Source organism: Oncorhynchus keta, chromosome 34 (assembly GCF_023373465.1).
Source record: "Oncorhynchus keta strain PuntledgeMale-10-30-2019 chromosome 34, Oket_V2, whole genome shotgun sequence".
NCBI lineage: Eukaryota > Metazoa > Chordata > Actinopteri > Salmoniformes > Salmonidae > Oncorhynchus > Oncorhynchus keta.
This window is the reverse complement of record NC_068454.1, coordinates 25123610-25143135: the sequence shown is the minus strand read 5'-3', so window position 1 is coordinate 25143135 and position 19526 is coordinate 25123610. Positions and strand designations below refer to the sequence as shown.

At 43.2% G+C, this 19526-nt stretch overlaps 1 protein-coding gene across 4 annotated transcripts in view; it reads right to left on the bottom strand.

Moving 5' to 3' along the window:
* Positions 1-55: 55 nt before the first annotated feature.
* Positions 56-19526, bottom strand: part of zmp:0000000936 (interleukin-1 receptor type 1) — a 32818-nt gene continuing 13347 nt past the window's right edge. For 3 of the 4 annotated variants that reach the window (XM_035749635.2, XM_052493499.1, XM_035749636.2), the window contains exons 2-11: positions 17316-17393; positions 16432-16684; positions 15060-15243; positions 14097-14280; positions 13777-13839; positions 12857-12989; positions 10786-10937; positions 8467-8610; positions 1063-1230; positions 56-818 (exon numbers count right to left, since the gene is read on the bottom strand). In XM_035749635.2, coding sequence (XP_035605528.1) covers positions 325-818; positions 1063-1230; positions 8467-8610; positions 10786-10937; positions 12857-12989; positions 13777-13839; positions 14097-14280; positions 15060-15243; positions 16432-16684; positions 17316-17391 — 1851 coding nt within the window. In that variant the 5' untranslated portion in view covers positions 17392-17393 and the 3' untranslated portion in view covers positions 56-324. Of the gene's footprint in view, positions 819-1062; positions 1231-8466; positions 8611-10785; positions 10938-12856; positions 12990-13776; positions 13840-14096; positions 14281-15059; positions 15244-16431; positions 16685-17315; positions 17394-17506; positions 17584-19526 lie in introns of those variants that run through there. The other variant, XM_035749634.2, reaches the window with a different exon arrangement.

The window sequence follows — 19526 nt, the reverse complement described above, 5'->3', positions numbered from 1 at the left end:
AACATTTTTGTGGGAGGATTGTTAAAATAGAAACAAAGACATCAAATAAATAATATAGAATAAACTGTGAAATCTTTATTAAAGCTCCCACACAGATTCGGTGTGTATGTACAACATGGTAGCAGTGTTCCATTATGTGTGCGTGAGCATACGTGCATGCGTGTGTGACTGGCTCTGCCAATATGGTCACTACCAAGTGTTATTTTATACTCTCCATGGTATCAGAAGATCTTTCATTCAACAGATTTCCTCCTCACGTTGGTCATTTGAACATCCATCCATAACATGTCAACACTGTCCTCTCCCAACAGCCCATCTATCCCTTCAGATGTTCAACAGACTGTTCTTCTCTGGACACTTTGTCCTCTTGCCCCTCACAGGCATATAATACCTCAGTTCCTTCCAGAAGTGTGAGGATGAGGAAAGAGAGGGTGAGGAGAAAGAGGGCGAAGCCCCTCTCTTCTCCTTCACCTCCTCTTCCCCCCACCTCCCACACCTCAACCCTCTGGTCCTCCTAGTCCTGCTACTCTTCCACCAGCAGACAGCACCCTGGCGCTCCCGGAGGTGGCGCACCGACTCGGGGAAGAAGGCGAGCTGTGTGGGAGTGATCTCTTCCAGCTCCACCAGAACCACCTTAAGGGAACCCTCCAGCAGTGCACGGTGCATAGCCATCTGCCTCTCAAAGCTCTTCCAGGCCTCCAGGACATCGCTGCTGCTGCTGCTGTCACTCTGACCTCCACTGCAGAACGTAGAGCCAGTGTAGACAAGGAGGAGACGCCGGCTGGCCCACATGCTCTCCTCCACAGCATCTACTACGGCTAGAGAGGGTGTGGGCGAGGGAGGAGAAGAGGGAGGGGCAAGAGGGACAATGGGTATTAAAACACTTTTATGATTAAAATGGTTTCAGAAGTTCTTTATGATTTCAGAAAAGGTTCCACATATTTAATCATCATACTACATGTGTACTAAGGCCAAGGCTTTAGCTCAGCAGACTAACACAGACCTGTGAAGCCCAGGAGCCCCAGGTTTGAACCCAGTCAATCACATATGCAGATGTCTTACCGTCCCCTGGTAGGTTGTCCCGGCCCAGAATAAAGAGCCTGTAGCCACACCTCCCCTCGAGAACCTGGGGCAATGTGTGGAGGGCAAACATTTCCACCTCCCCACTGGCCACGCTCCCAGAGAGATGGGGATACGCCACATATGCATCATACAGCTTTCCATCAGACTCTGCCACATGCAGAAGAGGGTTAAAAACAACAGGTGTGTTAGTGCTGGGCTAGAGCAAAAGCCTCCACAGAACTGCCAAACGGAGGAGGCTTGGTTATGTCTGACACCATAGTTACTTGTGTTTTATGGTTACATGGCCTATTCATTGCCTCGTAGAAAACTGCATCTCTCTCTTTCCTCTGAGTCATGGAAATTATGTGCTGGCATTGCTGTGGGGTGTGCTACAGTATCTCGCTACACTTGCTGCTAATTTTACTTGTGGTCAGGTGGGGAGTGTGAAACAAGCAATGCAAGGTGTATGTGTGTGGGCCAGGGAGGTTGTGGTGAGATATACTTTATGTAATCTGGTGTCGGAATGTACTTTTATGTTAGTGCAAGTTGTTTCCGTTGTGTGAATGCACCGTATGTGTCGGAGCCAAAAGGCCCTTTAAAGAAGAATTATAATTTATGATTCATTTGAAGGATATGCATTATTTTTTAGATGGGGAGGTAGTTTGGGAAGCTAGGGGGGAGACACTAGCCCACTAATAACATTTCATATTATACTTTACACATAACACACTGAGGTACAAAAGGCATTGCATTGTTCTTGAAAGTTTCATTTAGTTATGAATGAAGACGTGTGGCACTCTATGGAACCCTGATTCTAAAGGAGAACAAAGGAATTAAAGATGTGTTGAATCTTAAATCAACTATTGCTAGAGCAGTGGCAAATTTAGACTTGGAAGCTACTACAAGTTGGAAACTGTAGCTCTATGGATTTCGCACGCCAGTGACTAACTATTGGAAAACGAAGCACATGGAGCAGCATTAAATAATGGGATGCGGGATTTCTAAATGAAAAAAGTAAAAGCTATCGATAAATAGATTAATTGTGCGTGTAAGGATACAATAACTACATGGAATAAAGGAATGTTAACAATTGCTGTTGATTATTGCTACTTGTGGGGATTGTAAATATTAAGAAAATCGTTGAAACGTGTTTGTCGTAAATCTGCTCAATGCGCACTCATGGAATGGAAACAGTAAATAAGTGCGCCTGATCAACACAACTGAAACAAACACGAGATTGCAAATACAGTTTGGATTGGAAATTATCGTGATTGAAATGTGTTTTTGCGTAAATAATGGATGACAACCGAAGACGACATGGACAAAAATGTCTGAGCCCATGGCTGCTGAGCAAAAACTGACTAAGCTTATTGGCTATTGTAGGGCACAGCTTAGAATATTAACGGAATTAAATAAATGCGCTATTGGTTAAATAAAGAAAGTGTTGACCAAGTGACTTTTCTTGCTGATGGGTTTCTGAATGAATTCATACAGCTTCATAAATCTATTCAAGCTCTATTATAGGATGATGAAAATGGTGGGGATCAAATGGATTGGTTCGACCCAAAATGATAAGGTATGATGAATTTATGGATAAATGGGTTGGTGATGCAAATTCCCTGGTCACTGAACATCCCCCTGAAATAGATGCCGATGACAATGTGTCAAAAAACCCTAGAAGGTTCTCAAAGGCTTCATCCACAACTTCAAGTCGGCTAAGAGCTGAAACTGGAAGAGCTGCTCTCTTGGCTAAGGCAGATGCACTCAAAGATAAACACCAAGTTAAGATAGAAGAAGCAAAAATACTAGCTGAGCTAAAAGCCAAATAGTAAAACCTGGAAATGCACACCCAAATTGCATCTAATGCCCCTTAAAAGCTATGGAAGAACATGAAGATTCCTTACAAAATGGGACCAAAGACGCAAAGGCTGTCACTACATCCTGTCAGAAAAATTCTGTGTTTACAGGTGACCTACTTTAATACCAATCATTCATAATAGCCTTTGAACATGGTATTGACAGAAGGCGAGGAGACTGAATCCTCGCCAGGCAAGGTGGGCCATGTTTTTCACCCGTTTTGTGTTTACCCTCTTACAGACCAGGCTCCCAGAACGTGAAGGCAGACGCACTGTCCTGGCTGTGTGACACAGAGGAGCGGTCCATGGATCCCACTCCCATACTCCCAGCCTCTTTTGGTGGTGCCGGTAGTGTGGGAGCTGGACGCGGACATTGAGCAGGCGTCACGTGCAGAGCCCTTTCCCCTTCAGTGTCCAGCTGGGCGTCTGTACGTTCCGTCTTCTGTCCGCGACCGACTGATCTATTGGGCCCACACGTCACCCTCCTCTGGTCATCCTGGGATAGGTCGGACGGTGCGCTGTCTTGATGGGAGGTACAGGTGGCCCACTTTAGCTAAGGACGTGAGGATTTATGTTTCCTCCTGCTTAGTGTGCGCCCAGAGTAAGGCTCCTAGACACCTGCTCAGAGGTAAGTTACAAACCTTACCCGTTCCACAACGGCCATGGTCAAAGCTGTCGGTGGATTTCTTAACTGATCTTTCACCTTCACAGGGTAACACCACGATCCTGGTCGTTGTGGATCGTTTTTCTATGTTCTGTCGTCTCCTCCCTTTGCCCAGTCTCCCTACGGCCTTAGAAACTGTGGAGGATCTGTTTACACACGTCTTCCGGCACTACGGGGTGCCTGAGGAAATAGTGTCTGATCGAGGTCCCCAGTTCACGTCAAGGGTCTGGAAGGCATTCATGGAACATCTGGGGGTCTCGGTCAGCCTTACCGCAGGTTTACACCCCGAGAGTAATGGGCAGGTGGAGAGAGTTAACCAGGATGTGGGTAGGTTTCTGCAGTCTTATTGCCAGGACAGAGATGGCCCAGAAATAACTACGCCACTCCTCCACTAACCTTTCTCCTTTTCAATGTGTATTAGAGTATCAGCCAGTTCTGGCTCCATGGCATCAGAGTCAGACCGAGGCTCCTGCAGTGGACAATTGGTTCCGGCGTGTGGAGGAAACCTGGGAGGCCGCCCACGTTCACCTTCAGCGTGCCATACTGTGCCAGAAAGTTGGCGCAGACCGTCACCGCAGTGAGGCCCCGGTGTTCGCACCAGGGGACAGGGTCTGGCTCTCGACCTGAAACCTGCCCATCTGCCTGCGCTGCCTGAAGCTGGGTCCGCGGTTTGTGGGGCTGTTTAAAGTCCTGAGGAGAGTGAACGAGGTATGTTATAGGTTACAGCTACCCACTAATTACCGTATTAACCCCTCGTTCCATGCGTCTCTCCTCAGGCTGGTGGTGGCTGGATGTTCCTCCACCCCTCGAGGGGGTCCCGGCGAACTCCGTTCAATACATTTTGGATTTGAGATGTCGGGCGAGGGGCCTACAGTACCTCGTGGACTGGGAGGCGTACGGTCCGGAGGAGAGATGCTGGGTTCCGATGGAGGACGTATTAGATCCTTCCATGCTGCGAGAATTCCACCGTCTCCATCCAGTTCGCCCTGCGCCTCGCTGCTGGAGCCGCGTGTCAGGGGTGGGGGTACTGTCACTACTTCTGCCGAAGTCGATGCCTCTCCTTGTTCGGGTGGTGCTCGGCGGTTGACGTCACTGGTCTTCTAGCTATCATTGATCAATTTTTCATTTTCCATTGGATTGGAGATGTTTAAAAAGAGCTGTGACATGGCTACTGAAAGTAAGACTTGTTCTGCAGCAACTGTGTCAGAACAGACAAAGAACTGACAGAAAGTAAAGATAAAAAGGCTGTAGAAAAGCATACGAAGAAGTTCAGAGCTTTCTTGTGTGGTCAAAGCTTGTCTGTTGAGGACAAGGCACAGGCTGAGAAAACTATTGTAAGATGCAGCCAATGGCAATCTTTCCCTCAGGAGATTGCTTATCTGGAGGAAGACGGGCATATCAAAAGAAATAGCACCATCTTCAGACTGGATCCTATTCTGCAGGATGGACTACTGAGAGTTGGAGGATGGTTAAGGAGGATATTAAACATCCAGTCATTCTTGGTAAAGGCAGCCACCTCTCCACACTCATCTTGAGAAACATACACAATCAGATTGGACACAGTGGACGGAATCATATGCTCTCCAAATTAAGACAGAGGTATTGGAGAGTGCATGCTCAAACTCTGCTACAGGGAAGATCTTAAAAGCATGCATCTTCTTTCGACGACAGACAGCCAGAGTGGGAGGACAGAAGACGGCTGACCTCCCCAAGAGCCGTGTATCACCTGACCTGCCACCACTTACATATGTAGGCACTGACTACTTTGAACCGATAGAGGTGAAGTGTGGCTGCTCCAACATCAAAATATATGGTGTTATATTCACGTCTAACCAGCCGCACCCTCCATCTAGAAGTAGCATCTTCCCTTGACATATATTTCAAAATATAAAGTCCCCATATTTGGGGTGCCTATTTGATTTTTTTGTATTCCATTCAGTCTAGTATGAGAACGGTAGCCCCTATCTGCAAAAACAGGGTGTCTGCGGAAAGCTGAGTATGGCTATTGTTCGGAGATGGAGACAGATACAATACCTTGTGGATCTGTTCTGGACTAGATGAATAAAGGAGTACCTTCCTTTGACGGAAGAGGGGTAAAAGCTGAACCTCAAGAAAAGGATTCTCAGAACAGATGATTTCGTGCTTATCGTGGACAGCACAACACCCAGGAACACTTTGCTGATGGGAAGTGTCATTAAACCTATTCAAGACTCAAAAGGTCATATTCGGGGCGTAGTCCTTAAGACCAAAACATCTGTCTTGGAACGACTCATCACCAAACTAGGTCTGCCCCAGGAAGCAGCAGATAATTAAATATACAGAAAAGTACACCCTCATACAGAATGATGGTATTAAATAAATTTTGAAGTGTACCATATGAAATTAGGAAGAACCTCAGTTTTGAATATGAAGATAAGTTATGGCTCCTTGAAGATTTCAGTTGAAATTATAATTGTTTTGTTAATGGCAGCCACAATTAGGGTCCGGTAATGTAGGAGCCACAAGGGCCTTTAAAAATAATTTGAATTTATGATTAATAAGAAGGATATGCATTATTATTTAGATGAGTTTCCCATATTACGGTTACTTATTTACCTGAGCCATGATTGACAGCTTGAATATGCCCACTATACTGCGGAGCGAATGTCAATATGGGGAGGTAGTTTGGGAAGCTAAGGGGGGAGTCCTAGCACTGGTTAGGGACTACACCACTGACAACATTTCATATTATACTTTACACATAACACACAGGTACAAAAGGTACATTGTTCTTGAAAGTTTCATTTAGTTATGAATGAAGACGTGTGGCACTCTATGGAACCCTGATTCTAAAGGAGAACAAAGGAATAAAAGATGTGTATAAACTTAAATCAACTATTGCTAGAGCAGTGACTTGGAAACCACTGCAGTTTTCAATTAGTCAGCAGAAGCGTGCGTGCATTCATGCCTGCGTGATTGCACTCAGACATGTTTTTGAGAATGTTTCTATGAGTGGGTGTTCGCAATATACAGTACCAGTCAAAAATTGACGCATCTACTCATTCAAGGGTTTCTTTATTTTTACTATTTTCTACATTGTAGAATAATAATGCAGCCATCAAACCTATGAAATAACACATATGGAATCATGTTGTAACCACAAAAAAAGTGTTAAACAAATCAAAATATATTTGAGATTTTAGATCCTTCAGAGTAGCCACCCTTTGCCTTGATCACAGCTTTGCACACTCTTGACATTTTCTTAACCAGCTTCATGAGGTAGTCACCTGGAATGCATTTCAATTAACAGGTGTGCCTTGTTCAAAGTTCATTTGTGAAATGTATTTCCTTCTTAATGCATTTGAGCCAATCAGTTGTGTTGTGACATGGTAGGAGTGGTATACAGAATATGGTATTTTAGCAAATAGGGCTAAGTTCATATTCCGGCAAGAACAGCTCAAATAAGCAAAGAGAAACGACAGTCCATCATTACTTTAAGATATGAAGGTCAGTTAATTCAGAAAATTAAGAACTTTTAAAGTTTCTTGAGGGTCATTCGCAAAAACCATCAAGCACTGTGATGAAACTGGCTCTCACGAGGACCGCCACAGGAAGAACCAGAGTTACATCTGCTGCAGAGGATAAGTTCATTAGAGTTACCAGCCTCAGAAATTGCAGCCCAAATAAATGTGTCCCAGAGTTCAAGTAACAGACACATCTCAACATCAACTGTTCAGAGGAGCCTGCATGAATGAGGCCTTCATGGTCGAATTGCGGCAAAGAAATCACTACTATAGGACACCAATAATAAGAAGACACTTGCTTGGGCCAAGAAACACAAGCAATGGACATTAGACTGGTGGAAATCTGTCCTTTGGTCTGATGAGTCCAAATTTGAGATTTTTGGTTCCAAACGCTGTGTCTTTCTGAGACGCAGAGTAGGTGAACGGATGATCTCCGCATGTGTGGTTCCCACTGTGAAGCATGGAGGAGGAGGAGTGATGGTGCTTTGCTGGTGACACTGTCTGATTTATTTAAAATCCAAGGCACACTTAACCAGCATGTCTACCACAGCATTCTGCAGTGATACGCCATGCCATCTGGTTTGCACTTAGTGGGACTATAATTAGTTTTTCGACAGGACAATGGCCCAATACACCTCCAGGCTGTGTAAGAGCTATTTTATCAAGAAGGAAAGTGATGGAGTGCTGCATCAGATGATCTGGCCTCCACAATTGTAACGAGTACGCTAGTCGGGAAGCAAGTACAGGGAGTGAATATAATAATAAATGAAACATGGAACAAAACAATTAACACGAGTAGCGTGCAGACATAACACAGGAACAGAACCAATAACACCTGAAGAAAGAACCAAGGGGAGTGACATATAGGGAAGGTAATCAGGAAGGTGATGGAGTCTGGGTGAGTGTCATGAGGCGCAGGTGCGCGTAACCATGGTGGCTGGTGTGCATAATGAGACAACTGGCAACATCGAGTGCCGGAGAAGGGGAGCGGGAGTAAACGTGACAACAATCATCCGACCTCAACCCAATTGAGATGGTTTGGGATGAGTTGAACTGCAGTGTCTAGGAAAAGCAGCCTACAAGTGCTCAGCATGTGAGAACTCCTTCAAGACATAGAAAAGCATTCCAGGTGATGCTGGTCGAGAGAATGCCAAGAGTGTGCAAAGCTGTCATCAAGGCAAAGGGTGGCTACTTTGAAGAATTTGTTTAACACTTTTTGGTTACTTCATGATTCCATATGTGTTATTCCATACATTTGATGTCTTCCCTATTATTCTACACTGTATAAAATTGTAAAAATAAAGAAATCCCTTGAATGAGTAAGTGTGTCCAAATTTTCGACTGGTGCTGTATGTGCTGTAAAGCTTCTCTCATTACATACCTGTGTTTGTGTAGAGAAACGGGAACATCCTCCTGAATGACAGCACGATGTCAATCTTGAAGCGATGGTAAATAACAACACTAACAGTAAACATCAATACCAGACTCGTCAGTAGTACCCCAATAGGGAGCAGGTAGTTTGGATCTGTGCAGAAAAAGTCAAGAAGATAGCATTTATTATTTACACAACCATTTTTACCCAAAGTCAAGCTGACTGGTTTTAATTCTAAAACATTCTTTTGTGTGTGTTGAGGTTGCAAAGTTATGAAATATATTACACTATCAAAACAAGGGTAAAGGGACAGGAGAATACGTGACTCTTCTCTTTTTGAACACCGTTATGTTGTCTTCCAGGCAGTATTGTCAGTGGTCACCAATCGTCTCCAAGGCATTCCTAGTCAATCGCCAAACATTTTTATAAAAATAAAACAACGAAAAGCCTTCCATTCCTATTTTTATTTATTGGTCTTGCGCTGTTGGCCGTAGGTGCACACGATTCAGCGGCCCTGCACGCCGGGTAAGCAAAGTATTCCCATTTCATGTGCCCAGAAAAACTCTGGCTGCATTCCGAACACTTAAAAGACACACCCAATCCCCTCAGCCCTCAAAATAAGTGGACACTTCTGATGACATATCATGACGTCTGACGAGTATACATTTGCAGTGTGAGGGAGGAAGGAATGATTTTTAAATGGATCGCCCTTGCCTGGAAATTCATCCCCCGTTCATCCCGCGATGATTGTGTTTTCAGACTCCGGTAGCTTGTGGGTGCTATATATTGTGGGTGCTATATATGTACTAGAGTCAATTATTGCATGTCTACTTATATTAACTATATAATTATTAATATACGCATACTGTATGATAGATAGAAAATTAATTAGCTAACTAACTAACGTTAACCTGCCTTGCTACTTCTGAAGTAAAATGTTTTATTTCTACAATTTCCAAAAGCTAACCAAACAAAACCATCATTAATTTTACGAGACGTGTTTGTGCCGTCATGTGCATTAGTAGCACAACTCCTAACTTATTTACATTCGTTTTTACTTACACTTGTATGTTGACGTTGAGGTTTTAAGCTTTGTTGGACTTTTCTTAGCGGATGTACAATCATCGCAAATTGAATTATGGGGCGTTTCAGGCCCCGAAGTGAACATAATTGTACACTCACAAACTCCATTAAAAATGAGGGCTGAGGGGCTTACGTTGCAAACTTCCCTTGCTTGACCAATCATTCCCCCAAGGGCATAAGGTGAGGGTAAGTGGACGAGGGTGTGTCTTTTATGAGTTTGAAACACAGCCTCTGCCTTCCCGTCATCCCAGAGAGCAAATCACGTGCACTAAAATTCTAGCGCTGGCTAAAAGAACACTGAAGGATAGTTGATACTGTGAGATTTCAAAACTTGTATAACCATGAATAGAGAGAGTCTGTCAATGAATACAACAAAGAGTTGCTATTTTTATGAGTGAGTTTGTTTAAGTTCATAATCAGCACTGTCAACACCACAGGAGGTGTTACTTGGGGAGGACAGGTTCGTGGTAATGGTGGGGGCAGAATTAGTGGAAGGGTATCAAATACACCAAACACATGGTTTCCATGGATGCCTTTCCATTTACTCCGTTGTAGCCATTATTATGAGCCGTCCTCCCCTCAGCAGCCTCCACTGGTCAACACTTTTATAAGCCATCAAATGAGCATTCTTCCTACTTCCACTAGCGCTACAACCAGAACTACAGGAAAGTGTATATATAGGCTTGCATTGTTATTATTAGGGTATTTTTTGGATATAGATGAATATTTCACTTTCTCTGTTCATAGGAGGAACAACATTAATTTGTGTATGGGGTGAGGTAATGCGGTGAGATTCGAATTTCACTATCTGCTGGAAGACGGTGTCCCCTTTTAGTCAGTGTCAGTGGCGGAATCTGCTGTTCTCCCTCCGCTGAGACTGACCATCAGATGCAAGCACCATCAGCCCAGTAAAATAAAAAATAAATTATTTAAATGTATGCTCATTCAGCTGTGCCTGAAGTAATATAACAACTAATCTATTACCTGTGTGATCATATAGCCTACCTAAAATTTGAAATCTAATTTTAAAACAATGCATTGGCAGGCAATTCAAGCAAAGCCAATATGCAGAGATAATGTATTGGGCCTATAGCCTACTGCCCAAACCTCATTGCTACAATAATGTTTTTAATAATGTTTTTAATAGGTTAATGTAGCATACGCGTAAGTTTTTTAAAAGTCATGTTCCAAAAAAATCTGAGGTAGATCTCAGATTGCATTTTGACTGTTGATAACTGGTCTAACCTGTAGGGTGGAGTGTGAAGGAGGCTGTATAATAGCCTCTGTCGCTCCAGGTCTGACACGTGTAGTCAATGTAAAAGTCTTCCTCTTCCACCTCCAAGAAATTCAACCGACGCTCAATCCACACACCCGTCTTCTCTTCTTCTCTCCACTCGCTGGTTGGGCGGGAGAGAGGGAGGGAGAGAAGATGTCAAACGATTTCCACCCGTGAACAAATAATCAAACCATGTTCACAATTGAATTGACATAAACCCGGTTTCCATCCAACCATTTCATAATAATAATACTAATAATAATATATGCCATTTAGCTGACATGACACATAAAAAAAAGTTACTACAAGGCTGATGGAAACAACAAATCAAAGTCGGCTCAATTTCATAAATGTCGACAGACAATTGGTTCATTTGACATGTTGGGATCGCTTTGTCTGTAAAATTAATTATGCTAGAAAAAGGCCGGTGGAAACCGATTATGCGCTAATATTTATATAATAACAATCATATGGAAATAAACTTGGAATCACACAATATGTTATGTTGTAGGCCTACCACCACAAGGTGGAAAAGCTGTCACACCCTGATCTGTTCCACCTTTGTGATTGTCTCCACCCCCCTCCAGGTGTCACCCATCTTCCCCATTATCCCCTGTGTATTTATACCTGTATTCTCTGTCTGTTGCCAGTTCGTCTTGTTTGTCAAGCTTACCAGCGTTTGTCCTGTCAGCTCCTGTTTTTTCCCCAGCCTCTCTTTTTCCTCGCCCTCCTGGTTTTTGACCCTTGCCTGTCCTGACCCTGAACCCACCCGCCTGACCACTCTCCCTGCCCCTGACACTGAGCCAGCCTGCCGTCCTGCACCTTTGCCCCCATCTGGATTTCCGACCTCTGCCTGACCTGACCCTGAGCCTGCCTGCCGTCCTGTACCATTGCCTCTGTAGTTGTATTAAACATTGTTACTTCACCACGGTCTGCATCTGGGTCTTACCTTATCCTGATAAAAACTTGGAAAGCAGTGGTGTGTATTCATGGATGCCAAAGAAAACCATGTTTCCCCAAATATTTGACCAATAAAAAAAATCTAATTTTAAATTATTAGTCTTTTGTCTGTGTTTTTATAATTTCCTGTTAATTGGCAAGTGGCTGAATCTCACCGGAGAAATCATCCAAGCGAGGGAAATGCCCTCCTCTGTCTCAGTACGTGTAGCCCGTGTATCTGATGCTGTCTGGACCAAAAGAGTATAACATGTTGGTGCCGTAGCAGTCGATTGATTGATGCAAGCATTTGCAAGCCTGCCAAACCCAGATGACACTGGGCAAATTGTGCGCCCCCTCATGGGTCTCCCGGTCATGGCCGGCTGCAAGACAGCCTGGAATCGAACCCGGGTCTGTAGTGACACCTCAAGCACTGCGAAGCAGTGCCTTAGACCGCTGTGCCACTTGGTAGCCGAGAACTCACTCTCATGTTGGTCTATTAACTAATTTACCTCCTGGTGATGTCACAAAACTCCATGCCACCAAAACAGGCTAAAATATCAGGTGGTCTTTTCAAACAGCTCTTACACTAAAGGGGCATTATCATAGTTTGCTTGGCTGCCAATTATCATATAAAGTGATTTTGCTATTATTTATATCTCATTATATAACCCGTCTACTTTATCAGCAAACTGTTGTCTAGAGAGTATGTGCCACAACCAGATTGGAAAAGTTAGCTACATATCGCAACAGTTGTTTTGATAAAACTATCGGTTGAGTTGAAAATGCGATGGAAACCCATTTCATATATATATATTTTTGGGACATGGGAACTTAACCGCAAAAGTGTTTTTTCTGTGCATATTGTTTTTATGCAGATTTGTTTAAATATTTGCATGATAATATGTCACTAATTGAATGGAAATCTAGATTTAAACTGTTTGTAATTCAGGGATATGGACCCCATCTTGATCTTAATGGTATATCCTTGATATGATTTCAACAGTTTGGATACTATACAGTTGAACATCCATCTGGATGACACAGAATACAGGCATATAGAAGTTTTACAGTATGTGTTGTGATGCTGCTATCTCAACCTACCTTTGTGATTCCTGAAAGACTCGCTCTGAGACATTTTCGGGAATATCGTCATCTCTAGCTATCCAATTCAAGTCCGCGCATTGTCCCCCCACACTCAGCACAAACACCCGACACATCTTACTGAAGGAAGAGCCTAGGGGGCAAACATTGAATTCTTTGTAAAGTTCATACATTACTTAATGTGTACAAAGGACCCAACTAGTTACATATACACTGAGTGTACAAAACATTAAGAACACCTGCTCTTTCCGTGACATAGCCTGACCAGGTGAATCCAAGTGAAAGCTATGATCCTTATTGATATCACCTGTTAAATCCACTTCAATCAGTGTATATGAAGGGGAGGAGACAGGTTAAATAATTATTTTCAATCCCTGAGACAATTGAGACATCGATTGTATATGTGTGCCATTCAGAGGGTGAATGGGCAAGACAAAAGATTTAAGTGCCTTTGATCAGGGGAATCGTGTGTATCAAGAATGGTCCACCACCCCAAAGGACATCCAGCCAACTTGACACAACTGTGGGAATCATTGGAGTCAACATGGGCAGCATCCCTGTGGAACACTTGGGACAACTTTTAGAGTCCATGCCCAGACGAATTGAGGCTGTTCTGAGGGCAAAATGGGGGAGGTGCAACTCAATATTAGGGAGGTGTTCCTCATGTTTTGTACAGTGTAATTACACAAACTTTGTGTAAACTCTTGTCTGTATTCTGTCTCTAAATGTTGTCTATCTCTAGCAGCACCGCATCATCAAGTAAAATTCAGAGTATATGTTAATGTACTTGTCAAATAAAGGTGATTCTGATATTTAGAAGTCATACAGATATAGTAGGAGCACACACACACACACACACACACACACACACACACACACACACACACACACACACACACACACGTTCCATAGTGTCTTACCCAAATCTGCTTTGATGATCTTATTAGCAGGTTCAACCACTTTGGGGTCAAGGCAATACTCCTCTGAAATTATGACAATGATTCATAAACGTTATAAACAGATGCAAAAATATGCAGTCACCTGACCCTATAGAAAACAACCGCTTCTAAGCTCTCAGAGCAAGTATGAAAGTATGAAATCATGAAGTTGCCCATTAATATCTGACCCTGTGTCAGGGGTTATGTAATGGGTAGGTTAAGGATTTTGGGTATATGGTAATAATCTGATCCCAGATCTGTGGTTAGGAGCAACTTCTATGAGCAGTGCCAACAGTACTCACTTTTCACCGTACCCACAAAAGTCTCTGAAATCCTGCCGCTGAGCCCTTCCAGGTCAAAGGTCATGGTGCAAGTGTAGAACCCATGGTCTTCAGGGCTGACCTGAGCTACTAAGAGTTTCTGGCCATCAATGACATAGGTAAACCTGTTCCACAATGGGTCATCTTTCACAATGCGTTCGCATCCCTGAAAGATTTCAAGTAGAAATGCACACTGAAAGGTAATGGAAATGGAATACGGCTCGTGGGTCTTTCTTGAATTACGGTGGCATTTGCGTCCCTTGCATTTGCAACCATGAAAAAAACTTTAAAATGACAAATAGTTAGTTACACATCATACATGTTTTTGTTTATTGAACTGTTCCTCAATAATAAACCATAATGAAAGTCCTTTATACTGCAAAAACGTTTTTTTTTAAAAAAGGGTTAATGACCTTAGATTTGAGCATCTGTGGCCTCCATTTAAGGAAATCCTCAATAACCAAACGTTTGTAATTGGTGTTACCATCATTGGTGTTACTACTCCTACTGGTGGCAGAACGTTATCGTAATGATAAAACATTTCATCATGCTGCCATATTAGTTGATTTAGAATGGGAACATGTACCTAAATACATTTAAACATTTAACATTTTTTTTAACTTTGGAATTTCTTTTGCAAAATGACATGCCCAAATGCCACAGCAACTCAAGAATTACCCTAGTAATACAAAATATTCAATATTGCAGTTAAGTTAATGTTAAGATAATGTCTTATCCATTAAGACCTACAGTAAGCCTTCTATGAGAATAATTGGATGTAAAAAGTGTATATTTGATGGAACGTTCTCTCACATGTAGTCACCCTACATTCATATAGTTTTAAAGATAAATGAAGAATACAAAGAGACAAACTTTCCATCACTGCCAGGCCTCAAGGTTCCCCTCAACATTCTCCCTCCCATCTGTTTAGCGTATAGGACTCACCTTGTACCACTGGATGGAGTAATTGTCCACTTTCCTGATCTGGTCACTCAATGGGCAGGACAGGAAAGAGCTGGCTGTATTGGTCAGGACCTGTTCAACCTCATTCTGTGGTCGACCGCATTCTTCTGGGTTGATCTGGTTCACAATCAGTAAGGTAGCCTGCTTGTAGCACTGGGAGGGAGTTCTGTTCATCCAAGATAGCAGGCAATATTTACAGCACTGTACTACTGGGTCTGTACCACACACACACACACACACACACACACACAAACACACACACACAAAAGTATGTGGACACCCCTTCAAATTAGTGGATTCAGCTATTTCTGCCACACCCATTGTTGACAGGTGTATAAAATCGAGCACACAGCCACGCAATCTCCACAGACAAACATTGGCAGTAAAATGGCCTTACTAAAGAGCTCAGTGACTTTCAATGTGGCACCATCATAAGATTCCAACAAGTCAGCTTGTGGAAATGTCTAGGAGCAACAACCGCTCAGCCGCGAATTAGTAGGCCAGACAAGCTCACAGAACGGGGCCGCCGAGGCTCATACATCGGGGTGGCAGGGTAGCCTAGTGGTTAGAGCGTTGGACTAGTAACCGAAAGGTTGCAAGTTCGAATCCCCGGGCTGACAAGGTCGTGAGTCGTGATAGTCGGGAGTTTCCTGAAATGCAGCCGCACACAAGCCTAAATTCACCATACGCAATGCCAAGCGTCAGCTGCAGTGGTGTAAAACTTGCCGCCATCGGACTTTGGAGAAGTGGAAACGCATTCTCTGAAGTGATGAATCACTCTTCACCATCTGGCAGTCAGACGGACGAATCTGGGTTTGGCAGATGCCAGGATTAAGCTACATGCCCCAATTTATAGTGCCAACTGTAAAGTTTGGTGGATGATAAATAATGGTCTGGGGCTGTTTTTCATGGTTTGGGCTAGGCCCCTTAGTTCCAGTGAAGGGAAATCTTAACGCTACAGGATACAATGACATTCTAGACGATTCTGTGCTGCCAACTTTGTGGCATCAGTTAATGGAAGGCTCTTCCCTGTTTCAGCAAGACAATGCCCCCGTGCAGAAAGTGAGGTCCATACAGAAATGGTTTGTCGAGATCTGTGTGGAAGAACTTGACTGGCCTGCACAGTGCCCTGACCTCAACCCCATCGAACACCATTGGGATGAATTAGAACGCCGATGGTGAGCCAGGCCTAATCACCCAACATAAGTACCCGACCTCACTAATGCTCTTGTCGCTGAATGGGAAGCAAGTCCCCACAAAAATGTTCCAAAATCTAGTGGAAAGCTTTCCCAGAAGAGTAGACGAACTCCATATTAATGCCCATGATTTTGGTCATGTAGTGTATATATCCTACCTCACAACACAGACATAGTCTCCAGCATCGTCCATCTCAATGTTAAACATCCACAGTGTCTTCCCCTGCACCAATGTTTTTCCTGTCTCGCTGGTCAGCTTTCTCCCAGTCCTTGGGTCGTACCATGAGATGTTATAGGGGACGGTGTGATAGTTGAACACGTTGGGGGCCAACAGGGTGGATGTCAACATGGCGGCATCACCCGGGACTGAAAAGACCCGCTCAAACTCTCGTCCATAGTCCTTACAGAGCTCTGTACACAAAGAGTACATAGAGTGAAGACAAACATGCGGCACAGAGACTATTTGAGGCCCCCCTTGAAGAATGTGGATGCGCACACAATTTTTTGTTGTAAATTATGCAATTCTACTGTGTGTCATGTAAGTATTGATTTTGTACAGAGATGGTCTCATCAAAAATATCTGTGCTTAAAACCTTTTAGAAAAGGGTTCTGCCCCCTCCCCCACCAATGGGTGCTCATTTTGTTTTTTGCCCTAGCACTACACAGCTAATTCAAATAATCTAAGCTTGATGATGTGGTTATTTGAATCAGCCGTGTAGTGCTAGGGAAAAAATCAAAATGTGCACCCATGGCGGGCCCCATGACCGAGTTTGGTAGTACCTGTTTTAGCACACCAATAAACGTGCACACAGATACCATATTTGCACGGCCGCTGTATCAAAGACTAATTCCATCAACGCCCACCAGAGGTCAAAGTTGAGGTATCCCGAAGTGAAGGGCCATGTTTCAGATTATAGTGAGGGCCATTGAATTGAGACAGTTTTGGTAATTCAAACCGTGCTTCTAGCTGTCCTCATAACTACTGCTTGATTGATTGATTAATGGCTGACTGGAAGTCTTTGGTGAAGTGTGTCCTACCTACCTCCTACAGCCTTGGAGCTGCCAGTGAAACAGATGAGTGAGAAGAGGAAGATCTGCAACATCTGACGCCAATCCATAGCTGAAACAGAGAGACACAGGGAACACTCATTACCAAAGCAACACTGAACAATAAGCTCAAACAAACTAACAGAATCCTACAGGACATATCATAACACTGTTCAAAATCCTCACCAAGTGAAATGATCACACACAAAAAAAGTATCATTCCGCTTCCCGACCTTCCACTGAATACCTCACTTGTCAGCTGAATCTCCTACACAAACACGCCACAGGCAATCTGGGGCAGGCCTTTATGGAAAACCAATCATATTTGACTACAGGAGTCACCACGGTATGGCAGGCAGGCAGGATAATACCTCATGCCTAGTGGAGGGACAGACACATTCCCCAGTCCACCACAGGAAGACTGGCTGACTAACTGACTGGGGACGTCTCCAGGGCTCTGCCGGTAACTCGATGAGTAAAGCTAAGACATATAATAACAAAACCCAAGAGAGAAAATGATCAGCAGGGGTCAGCAACTCCCACCCTGGAGTGTTACCCTGCAGCACCTGATTTTACTAGCTGCTCAATAGGACGTTGATTAGTTGAATCATGTGTGTTATAGCAGAATCCTGCATTCCCAGTAGCTGTCCAGGAGAAGGGTTGGCCAGCCCTGGAGTGATGATACTGTTTAGCCTAAGAGTCATGAGGTCAGTCATGGTTATGAACGCTTAACTGCCTGATCCCAGCTGGTCTAGATTGACTCACTACATGACTTGACTATATAGTACATTTCGATCCCCTTCTATAATACAAGCTTGACTCTTTGTTAAGGGGAAATGGTTGGTTTTACAGGCATTTCATACTGTCTGACAGACACACTTCACAGTGGAGGTGTTTAACTGTATAACTGTAAGCCAGCTGTTATAACAACTAAGTTAACTAATGAGGTGTCAAACTACTTATGTCCACTTGTAATGTGATATCACATGTAAATTCTGCAACTAAAGGAAATAGTAAGGGAATTAAAACAAACATTTTTGCCAATTTTTAAACTACATACATCCAATGACATGGTGCCATTTTTTGTTGATTTCACATTGAATTCATGCTAGTTGGCAACTCAACCAAATATAAATCAAAACTAGATGTTGAACTGACATCTTTGCCCAATGGGATGTGATCGTGTCTCAATGTATTCAAGGTATGAAATTATAGTTATTTTCAAATATAATCTCTTTTGGGGCTTAGTTTTGGTCAATTCGCATTGTACAAAGTATTATAATTATGTTCCGGCCCCCTGACCATCCTCTCCAAGAAAAACATGCCTGCAGCTAAATCTTGTCACGATCGTCGTAAGGAGCGGACCAAAATGCAGCGTTGTATGTGTTCATGATGATTTTTTAATTAAAGAAAGCACTGAATACAAACTATACAAAACAATAAACAAATAACGACCGTGACGCTATAATGAGAACTGTGCTGACACAAGCAACTAACATAGACAATCACCCACAACCCAAAATAACAAAACAGGCTACCTAAATGTGGCTCCCAATCAGAGACAACGACTAACACCTGCCTCTGATTGAGAACCATATCAGGCCAAACACAGAAACAGACAAACTAGACATCCAACATAGAATGCCCACTCAGATCACACCCTGACCAAGCAAAACATAGAAACATACAAAGCAAACTATGGTCAGAGTGTGACAAATCTAGTTGGCTACCCCTGCACTACAGGATGTGGAAACAAGAGTGGTAGTAGGTGCCTGAATCTGATTGGCGGGGTGTCAACCACAATGATTGGTGGTGCCATACAGGAAGTGCTATCTCTGCCCTATCTACCTCTCAGCACAACCACAGGAAAACACACTAATAAAGATATTACAGCTAACTGATAGAAATATATAAATAGCAAAAGGTGTACGTACACAGACTGAGAATGGAAATTAATTGTGCCAACAAACAGAGAGAAACAGGATTGATAAAAGTTATCAGGTTAGATTAGTATCAAAGAAAAAAGAGGAGTTGCAGAATTCCAGTACACCCAGTGTAGAGAGAGAAAATACAACTGAAAACATGTTGAAGTAGAACCACTTAGCAGTCTTGGTTTTCCAAAAAACGGGGATAGAATGAGAAATCTATAAATATCAAAACATTGAAAATAAAATCAAAAGACAGGAAAAGTCTAATTCAGAGATCT